This window comes from Anas platyrhynchos, chromosome 9 (assembly GCF_047663525.1).
Source record: "Anas platyrhynchos isolate ZD024472 breed Pekin duck chromosome 9, IASCAAS_PekinDuck_T2T, whole genome shotgun sequence".
NCBI lineage: Eukaryota > Metazoa > Chordata > Aves > Anseriformes > Anatidae > Anas > Anas platyrhynchos.
In genome coordinates, this window is record NC_092595.1 from 17,708,673 (window position 1) to 17,719,218 (window position 10,546).

The 10,546-nt window shown below is 51.4% G+C and overlaps 1 protein-coding gene across 3 annotated transcripts; it reads left to right on the plus strand.

Annotated features, from left to right (window-relative positions):
* Positions 1 to 753: 753 nt before the first annotated feature.
* On the plus strand, positions 754 to 3,624 carry LOC113842274 (PHD finger protein 7). Of its 3 annotated transcripts, none has more exons than XM_072042573.1 (8): positions 754 to 1,314; positions 1,521 to 1,612; positions 1,803 to 1,904; positions 2,048 to 2,172; positions 2,287 to 2,449; positions 2,537 to 2,643; positions 2,888 to 3,004; positions 3,209 to 3,624. In XM_072042573.1, the coding sequence occupies exons 1-8, from the start codon at positions 1,269 to 1,271 to the stop codon at positions 3,531 to 3,533; spliced, it is 1,077 nt and encodes a 358-aa protein (XP_071898674.1). In that variant the 5' UTR covers positions 754 to 1,268; the 3' UTR covers positions 3,534 to 3,624. The 3 variants fall into 3 exon arrangements, with proteins under 3 accessions (XP_071898674.1, XP_071898673.1, XP_071898675.1); XM_072042574.1 differs by having other exon boundaries at positions 755 to 1,314; positions 2,287 to 2,643; positions 3,209 to 3,333; positions 3,439 to 3,624; XM_072042572.1 differs by having other exon boundaries at positions 2,287 to 2,643.
* Positions 3,625 to 10,546: the final 6,922 nt, after the last annotated feature.

Consider the following 10,546-nt stretch of genomic DNA (forward strand, 5'->3'; position numbering starts at 1 on the left):
CAAGGTTTGGGTAGCAGGGGGCCGTAGGGGTGGCTTCTGTGAGAAGACTCCAGAAGCTGCCCCATGTTAGATGAGGGCCCCGCTGCTGGCCAGAGCCAAGCCAACAAGCAACGACTCTGGGAGAGCGTATTAAAGACAGGGGAAAAAAACAAAAACCAACTAAAACAAACATGTCTACACAGCAGCTGGGAGAGGGAAAGGAGTGAGAAACAGCCTTGCAGGCGCCAAGATCAGTGAAGAAGGAGAGAGGAGGAGAGGTGCTCCAGGCACGCAGCCCAAGTCCCCTGCAGCCTGTGGAGAGGCCCCTGGTGCAGCAGGCTGTCCCCCTGCAGCCCATGGAGTACCACAGTGGAGCAGGGCTCCACGCTGCAGCCCGTGGAGGAGCCCCCGCTGGAGCAGGTGGCCCTGCAGTGACAGAGGCTGTGGCCTGTGCAAGACCCCTGCCGGAGCAGATTCTGGGCCAGCCCTGTAGCCCGTGGAGAGGAGCCCATGCAAGAGCAGGGGATGGAGGGGGAGCTGCTGCCCGGGGGGGACCCAGGCTGGAGCAGTGTGCTCCTGAGGGATGGAGCCTGTGGGACGGAGCCATACTGGAGCAGTTCTCGAGGAGCTGCTGCGGGTGGGAAGCCCACGCCGGATCAGTTTGGGAAGGACGGCACCTGTGGGAGGGACCCCACGTTGGAGCAGGGGACAAGAGTGACCGAGAAGCAGCGGCAGAGACCAAGTGCTACAGACTGACCGCAGCCCCCATTCCCGCATTCTCCTACGCCACTCGGGGGGAAGAGGGGGAAGAGGACGGGTGGGGGAAAGGTGTTGTTGTTGTTGTTGTTGTTTCCTTTTGTTTCTTTGTTTCTCACTTCTCTGCTTCTCCTGCAGCCCGTGAGCCATCTCCCTGTGCCCTCCTCACAAGCCACGAGGGTTTCTCCCTCGAATTTTCTCTCCCTTCCCCAGCTGAGGAGGGAACGAGACAGCAGCTGGGTGGGCACCTGGCCGCCAGCCTAGGCCAAGCCACCACGGCCATTCACGGGGATGAAGAGGCTGCACCGTGGGCTTGGAAGCCCAGGGGGTGTCTGTGAGGCTGGGGGAGCTCCTGGGCCCTGCCGCATCATCCACCACTCCATGGTCTCCTAGTGACACGGAGGGAGCACTATGACACCAGTGACACAGGCGAGTCTGGGGGGGACTTTGCGTCTCTGGTGAGCGCCAGGCGTGGAGGCAGCAGCTCCTGGCAGCGAGGCGAGGCCAGGCGAGGCGAGGAGTTGCTGCGCAGCATGGCTGCCGGAGAGGAGGAGAAGGCCCCTGAGGCACAGGAGGACGGTGAGAGCAGATGCCCCAGCAGCTCCCTGGAGGTGGAGGGCCCTGAGCACCCCCTGGGGCTGTGCAGAGCCGCTTGGGCTGTGGACACCCGGGGACGCCCTGCCAGGAGCCCCCGAGCAGGCCCTTGCGGGCGTCCCTCGGGGACACCTGCCAGGTGCTCAGTGGGGGGATGCTCTCATCCATGGCTGCCGCCCTGCCTCCCCCAGAGTGCGTGCTGTGCCACCGCTCGGACACCAGCTTGGATGGCTGCGGGCCGATGTTGCAGGTGGACGGGGTCTGCGCCCACGTGCACTGCCTGGTGAGCTCCCCGCGGCTGCCCGCGCCTTTCCCCAAGCCCTTGCCTGGCACCTGGAGCCCACAGGACTGTGGCATCCCCAGCGCGCTGCTCGCTGGCTGTCACCTCCTCCTGCTGCGCTGCCAGCACAGCCTCCCCACCATGGTCCCTATCTCCTTGCCCTGAGCAGCTGCGGGGCTTTGCTCTCTTCCAGTTTCCAGCCCAGGGCCTGTACCAGCGAGGCGCTGAAGGGGAAGGAATCTTCGGATTCCTCTGCGCGGATATCAGGCGGGTAGCGGGTCGGGCAGCTCGCAAGGTGAGGGCTTTTTTGGAGCAGACGAGGCTTGTGGCAGCTGAGCCCAAGCCCTGGCAAAGAAATCCTCGAGGCTCTGGACAAGCTCCGGGCAAGTGCCAGTGGCCCCGGCCACGTCCCTGACGGGGCTGCTGTGCTCTTTGCAGCGCTGCTGCGTCTGCCGCAAGAAGGGGGCCACCGTCGCCTGCTGGCAGAAGCGCTGCTCGCGCCGCTTCCACCTGCCCTGCAGCTCCCAGCGGGGCTGCATCTCGCAGTTCTTTGGGGACTACAGGTACGAGCTGCCCTAGCTTGGGCTGCAGCCCCCTCAGCCTGCGCCCTGCAGGCAGAGTCCCCGGTGTGGCACGCGTGGTCCCTGGCCTCACTCAACTCTTCCGTCCTCACGCAGCTCCTTCTGCTGGGAGCACCGCCCGCAGCAGAGCGTGGAGACGCTGCAGGAGGGGCACACCACGTGCATCATCTGCATGGAGGTGGTGGAGGACAGCCTCTCCTACACCACCATGGTGTGCCCCTCCTGCAAGCACGCCTGGTTCCACCGCGGCTGCATCCAGGTAGGAGGCCCTTCCCTCTGCCAGCCCGCAGGGACACCATGCGCCCGCAGCGGCGTCCTGCTCACACGGGGAGTCTCTCTTCCACAGGGACAGGCGCTTCGGGCGGGCCTCAGGCACTTTGCGTGTCCTCACTGCCGGGACCGGGAGCGCTTTCTCCCTGAGATGCTGCACATGGGAATCCGCGTGCCCAACAAGTGCGTTCCTTCCTTCCTTCCTTCCTTCCTTCCCACCCCACTCAAGGCAGGAGAGGGCACAGCCCCAGGCCCTAATCCCTCCAGGCAGACTGTCCCCAACAAAAGGGGCTGCCTGCCTGGGGGACAGGAGGATGCTGGCCTGCCGCCAGGGATGCCCCTGAGCCCTGTCCCAGCATCAGCACTGACACTTGCTGAGTGAGTGCCCCAGGAGCTCGTGACCTTTCTTTCCTACTTTCTCTTGAAGAAAGCCGGCTTGGGAGCAAGACGAGGAGGAGGAGCCGGCACTGCCGCAGCTGTATGGCCGCTGCGATGCCAGGCAGTGCCTGTACAGGGGAGGCCGCGAGCAGTGGCAAGAGGAAGGGTGAGCATCCACAGCAGCAGCTCCCCGGCTGCTGGGGGCTGTGAGCCACATCTCCAGCAAGCCGTGCAGTGGCTGCTGGGGCTCTGCCCAGGCACCTTCCCCTCTGCTGGGGCGCCGTGAGCAATGCTTCTGGAGCCTTGGGGGCCTTTGTGGCGCCACTGCCTGCTGGGCTCTGCGTGCTCACCAGCACAACTTCTTCCCCAGGCCCTGGCAGCTGCTGCTCTGCTCCTCCTGTGCCGCCAGCGGGACCCACCGCCGATGCTCCGGCCTTGGGGACACCACGCAGCAGTGGGAGTGCGCTGGCTGCGCTGGCCCGGGCACTGGCACTGGTAAGGGGCACGGCGTGCTCAGGCTCGGGGCGCCAGAGCCCTCCGTGCCCTCTGCAGGCCAGGCAGGGTGGGCACATCCGCTGACCTTCCTGCCTCCCCTTGCAGCTCCCAGCTCCTCACCCTCACCACCGGAGAGGAGAGCCGGCCGTGGCAGGGTGCTGCCCCAGCGCCACAGCCCCTACAGCCGGCCACAGCCCTGATCCCGGCCTGGGGACAGATGCTCCAGGGGGAGCACAGTGTGCTGCGGCTCGCTTTGTGCATTTGCCTGTACAAATAAAGTGGTTTTGGTTTTTTGTCTACATGATTACCGCTTCTTGAACACTCAGACTAAGACATAAATACACGCAAAACACCCACCCCTCAAAAAAGAAAAAAGAAGAAAGGAGGCACTGCTATTTAACAAAGCAGACCTGACCACCAAGCAGGAAGCTGACCCCCAGTGCTGTGCTGAGCAGAAGCAGAGCCTCAGCACGTGGGCACTTGAACAACTCGGAGAAGAGTCAAGGCAGAGACAGACCAACCAAATCAGGACTGGAGCACAAACATTTAGCCCAACACTTTTTTGGTTTTACTATCATTAAAGGAATATATTTATTAAAGAATAACTTAAAAGTGGTTGTGGCCTCGAACTACCTTCTCCTACCAGAAGCTGATGCTCAGCCTCCGCTTTGGAAGAAGGCTCTAAGCAGAGTTACCACCCAAAGACAGCAATATTCTCCTTTCAGCATTATGGATTGAAATACGGTGTCCTGTGAAGGGGCTCCAGCAAAGAGAGTTCAAGCCAAACAAGTTGCAGCAATGGTCTGGCTGCAAATAGAAGGATAGATAGAAGGTACTTCATCAATATAAGCCTCCCCGCCTCCCATACTGACACAACACCTCCTGGCTTGCTCTGGAGGCCAGCCTCGCCTCAGCTCTCCCTTGCAGTCACCAGCCAGCCTGGAGCTTCCCCTACACAGGAGGCCACAGCCCCTTCCTTGCTCAGGACCACCCCCAACCACTCCCAGCTGCAGAGGAAAGGGCCAGGTGCCCACGAAGACACACCAGGTTCACAAGACTACAAGTGCCAGGCCCAGCCCCATCGCAAGCACAGGTCTTTGCAGAAAAGGCTCTTCTTGCTCTTCCCACCACTACTAACCCTTGAGAATGCTACAGGGAGGCAGAGGATGCCCAGAAAGAAGGAAGGGACAAGAACACGACACATCAGTGGAGCAATTAAGGAAGCATCAAACCAGAGACGTCTGCAGAGGACAGAAAAGGTCTGTCAGGAACCATTCAGTCCCTCCTTCCCTCAAACGAAAGAGGAAGCAAGAAAAACGGAGGAAAAGCTTCAATGCAAGAAGACCTTGCAAATCCAGAATGGCAGCCTCCTGGCAGCCTCCTTCACAGCTGCCCCGCTGCTCGGGCCTGGCTGAATGGCCGCGCTTTGGTTCAGGTCCCTGCAAAACCACCGGACACACAGTGGGCTCGGGCTTGGAAGGCACCTCTGCAGGTCACCTGCTCCAACCCCCATGCTCAAGCAGGGCCACCTGCAGCCACGTGGACACTGGGCACCACTGAGAAGAGCCTGGCTCCATCTCCTTTGCACCTTCTCTTCACATATTGAGATCCTTCAGCCAGATCCCCACAGGCCTTCTCCACAACGAGCAGTCACGGCTCTCTCCAGCTCTCCCCAGAGGACAGATGCTCCAGTCCTGCCACCAGCTTGGCTGCCATTCACTGCGCTCCCTCCAGTAGGCCCATGGCTCTCCTGTCCTGGGGAGCCCAGAACTGGACCCAGGCCTCCAGCTGGGGCAACTCCAACAAGCCTCGGGCTCTCCAGCTTTCCTCCCCAGGGCCTCAGCTTCAAGCTTCCCTGGCGCCAACTCCAGGAGGATCCTGCCAGGCCATTTCTCCGGCCTGCCCAGGGCCCTCTGGAGGGCAGCACCACCCTCTGGTGCATCCCTATCTCCTCCCAGCTTGGATCAGCAGCAGACTTGCTGAGGGCACGGCCTGCTCCGCCCTGCGCATCATTCATGAAGAGGCTGGGCAGGACTGGGCCTGGACGTGACATTGTTGCTACTTCGTGTCCCAGCCTCGCATCTCTAGTGGGTTTCTGTGGCAAGGTTTGGGTAGCAGGGGGCCGTAGGGGTGGCTTCTGTGAGAAGACTCCAGAAGCTGCCCCATGTCAGATGAGGGCCCCGCTGCTGGCCAGAGCCAAGCCAACAAGCAACGACTCTGGGAGAGCGTATTAAAGACAGGGGAAAAAAACAAAAACCAACTAAAACAAACATGTCTACACAGCAGCTGGGAGAGGGAAAGGAGTGAGAAACAGCCTTGCAGGCGCCAAGATCAGTGAAGAAGGAGAGAGGAGGAGAGGTGCTCCAGGCACGCAGCCCAAGTCCCCTGCAGCCTGTGGAGAGGCCCCTGGTGCAGCAGGCTGTCCCCCTGCAGCCCATGGAGTACCACAGTGGAGCAGGGCTCCACGCTGCAGCCCGTGGAGGAGCCCCCGCTGGAGCAGGTGGCCCTGCAGTGACAGAGGCTGTGGCCTGTGCAAGACCCCTGCCGGAGCAGATTCTGGGCCAGCCCTGTAGCCCGTGGAGAGGAGCCCATGCAAGAGCAGGGGATGGAGGGGGAGCTGCTGCCCGGGGGGGACCCAGGCTGGAGCAGTGTGCTCCTGAGGGATGGAGCCTGTGGGACGGAGCCATACTGGAGCAGTTCTCAAGGAGCTGCTGCCGGTGGGAAGCCCACGCCGGATCAGTTTGGGAAGGACGGTACCTGTGGGAGGGACCCCACAGCACAGGGGATGAAAGTAATCTAGAAAAAGCAGTGGAGAATAAGTGCTACAGACTGACCACAGCCCCCATTCCACTGCCCCACTTTGGTGGGGGGGGGGTGGTCGAAGATGGCTGATGGGAGTAAGGTGCTTTTGGTTTCTGTCCTTTGTTTCTCACTTCTTTGGTTTGTTACTAATAGGCATTGAATCTGACTAATATCCCTACTCTGAATATGTTTTGCCTGTCATGATAATTGTTGAGCGATCTCCTTATCCTTATCTCAACTCTTGAGCTCTTTCTGTCATATTTTCTGCCCCGTCCCCTTTGAGAAGGTGGAATAAGAGGGGCGGTGTTGGAAGTCAGCTGCCCACCCACGTAAAACCACCACAGGGGAATTGCTCTAAAGAAGGAAAACTGTAGTGTTTTGTGCCTTTAGTCTTGCCTCTTGCAGGAGAATGAAAAGTAGACAGGGATAAGAGGAAATTGGTTGGCCCAAATCCAACTAATCCCTTTTATTTTTTGTCTCATGTACAATATAAATGCCTTTTTGAAATGCTCTAGGTCAATGTTTGTGTGTATGTTTTAACAGGCTACTCAGATCTTCAGATCTATTTCGTAATTGTACCCAAGACTAGTGGATGCAAACAGGTATGAAAAATTAACATGCTGCCAAAGCTAATAAAATAAAATCCTATTACTTTCTGCCTGGAAAAAGATTTCTTCAGGGTTACTACTAAGGATAGAGCATTAGAAACAGAAATATTTAGCCCATTTTGCACAAGCTGGAAATCATTTGCAGTTCATCTAGGTCTTGTCTCCATCCAGAACTTTAAAGAACCATATGATTTGTTTTTAAAAAACAAACTTTTTTGTTTTTGGTTGTTTTAAAAAAAACCAAACTTTTCCCCTTCTTTTTTTTTTTTTTTTTAATTTAAGTCAGACTGGGTTAGATTGATTTTGACATAATCTTTATTAGAGGCATGGGAAATTGAGGGGCATTAGTTACTGACCACAGTATACCATGTTAGAAACGTAGCAAAAACAGGTGATACTCTTGGTATTTCAGCGATACGACAGAGTTTAATGCTTCAACACTTGTTACCAAAATTACTTGCAGTTAGAGCTTCTGGTGGTGACAGTTACATCCCTAGAGATATTTCAGCATGAATATAAATCTCAGGTTGAAGAGCTGGATATATGACAAGTTAATACTATTACTCTGAAAATACAGTTTTATATCAGTAGTTTTAATACAGTAGTATATAAGTTGCATTTGACTTGCAATGGTCTCATCAGCAAGGAAAGTTTTCAGTATGGGTGCACAGCCTCTTTCTGTAAATACTGGAAATTACACATTATTTGTATCATCACTTCTTTTCCTTAATCTGTTGAGTATGTGACAACAATTCTTTCCAGTTCAGATGCACCATTCAACCTAGTTTTTTTTTTTTTGGCCTTTCAGACCTCTGCTTAGCAGCAATGATGCATTAAAAGAGTTCAGTTGCTTAAAAATGGCCACAGTTATTTTTGTGGACCTTTCCAGGTGTTTTTTCTTTCATAAAGGAGGAAAACAGAGAATCTAGCATATAGTTTGAGCATGTTTGTTATAGTAGCTGGCTGATGCAATGAGCTTTTAGGAAATTCACTGGTGAGCATTTCAGGGCAGTCAAGTAGATTTTCTATAGCTGCCTGCTAGAATATGGAAAAGGCCAGATCTTCACCCATGCAACTGGTAAAGCAATGGCTGACACCTCAGATTTAATTTCACAAAAATTAACTGGTTACATTCATTGTTTTTAAAAGGAATTGCTTCTCACCTTGTGTTTGAAGGCAACTCATTCCAGAGATTGCGGTACGGACAAAAGACTTATTCTGGAACATTTACTACAGTTCAACTTTCCCTTTTAACATCTCCTTCTCTGCTATTAACAGTCTGCAAACCTCCATGTTTTCCTCTTGTGAGAATAGATGCTTGCCTTTCACAGTATTAGGAAGTGTAAATATTTCGGCTACCCATTTGTACTGTGGAAGACTTGATATTTTGTTATACTAAAGGCGGCTGAGATGCAATGAGAGCAATTCTGGTGGATAACCTGGTGGTAAGCCTTTTCTGTCATCCGTGCTTGAAAGTAAAGTTCAAATGTCATCCATCTGAATGCAAAAATTGCCTACAAGTATATTTTCTATACTTCTCTCCCCCCCCTCCCCGCAATAACCAGGTCCAACAAAACACCTAATCTAAGACAATGTCATCTACAAACTGTAACCAATGCATCATCATTATCGGTGTTTTACAGCATTTCCCTTAAACCTGCAACAAGCAGTCCTACACCAGCCCCTGGGTGCCACTACACCAGGATTCACTTGAACTTATATTTTTTAGAACAATTAGTCTTTAACCAACCTCCAAGAAAATACTTATCTCCTCAAATGATGGCACAGAATGAGAAAAGCAGTAATAATAGTTATACAGGAAACAACTCCTAAGAGCACTCAAATTATATCATTAATTAACAGCATTTGGTCCATTTCACCTTCCTAATTCTGCTTACATTACCTAAAATTATGAGGTACATACCAAAAAACATTGAAAGGTTTTGGTAACATTAGCCAAATTACCTAAAAGGTTTGAAGGAAATAACTCAGACATGAAGCACTAAATACATATTACTTATTATAGCCTTTTGTGAAATATGATATAGTATACCACAAGAGAAAAAGGAAGTCTTCAGAATGTGCAATGTGAGAGAAGCAATACATGGTTATTGCCATAGCCTATTCCAGATATCTCCTAATATTCAGAAAGAAAGCTGGAATACTAAAAGAGTATTATATGTTAAACCTTGAAAACTGCTGCTTGCAGTTTTCCTTTCCCAAGTCAGATTTCTACTTAAAAAGTAGCTTCATAATTAAAGTGTTCCCTGTCTATTTTCAACCAAGTCAAAATTCCTACAGCAATTTATTTTTAGTGATAACTGGGCATAAAGCTGCTATTACACATTTATTAGACTAAGACTCCTAAATGGATGTTCCAAAAGGGGCTGTTCTAAGGAATAATATAAAACCTAACATGAATGAAAATAAAATACAAATATTTTGAATTAAACACCTTCCAATTATTCTTCCTAGAAGATAAAAAGCCTGACTGCAAAAGCATTTCTGATATGCTGTAACTACAAGCTCTTCCATTAAAACAAGAAACTCTAAACAAATGCAGAATATTGCATTTGAACAAGAAACTCTGTTCCTGGAGTTATGCTTATTTAGCCAGCAACCAGAGGCTTTTCTGATCTTTCCTGTGGATTCATGGGCATAAGATATTTAGTATAGCAGCTTAAAGAATGAAGTTGAGAAATTAGGACATGCCATTTTATTACATAGGATGAAACATTTGTAAGGAATCTAAAGTCTTCTGCTTGAGGATATAAGGCAAATACTAACAGCCTGTGGGTTAGAGGAAGTTTATCCTGTGGGCAAGACAATCAGTAATGTGTGAATAGACATTCATTTACCTGCCTCTCAAAACACTAACTTTGGCTTCTGAGCACTGTAATGGGCATGCAGGCCAACTGTATACATCAAGGTGTTCCATATCCAGCTTTGTGTACTCACCTTAATTCTAAAAGCAAAAAAACCCAACAACAACAAAAAAAACAAAAACCAAAACAACAACAACAAAAAAAAACCACAAAAAACCAAACCAGCAGAAATCTCTTTTAAACATTTAAAACAGTAATAATATTAAAAGAAATTACTTCCACTTGAAGCTATTTGCAACAAGAACTGGGCAGTCAGTGTGCAGTGAGTATCTGTTCCCTGGACTAATTGTGACTGGTATGCCCTTTTCCTTTTGTCCTTACCCTTGTTCATTCTGCTTTAAGCTGTAGCCTACCGCAGTTCCTTGCAATGTCTGAACACCTCCTGATATAAGAGGAAATACCCACTGAATGCTATCTAGGTGTTACTACAGACCATAACACACTTAGCATTCAGATCACGTACAAGAGAACAGGCAATGATTTTCTTCTCTAATGTGCAAATCATTTTTAAGAACACTGGTTTAGCTTTCCGCCACTTTCAGTGGAAAGTAAATTCCACTTGCCAGACTTCTCACAGCTATGTCTTTTAACAACAGCATCAAGACAACTTTCAAGAAGAATATTCATCCTGGATCACAGCACTCAAGATCATAGCTTCTACAGTTAGCCAGCACAAACTTTGCCTTGTTATTCAGTTAGAAGATACTATTACAAATAGTGAGCAATAGCTAAGACTGATGGCAAGTAATAGTTGTGCAGTTGTGGTATAGTCATTTTGTTAGAACGTAATCATCTAAGCTGCCAATTTAGCACTATAAATTAAAATGTCTTTGGTCAGCCAATAGCACCAGTGCTACTAGGGAGACTGAAGAGGACCAGAGGAGGTTTTGAAACAGGAGATGCTGCAGTTTGTTTTGG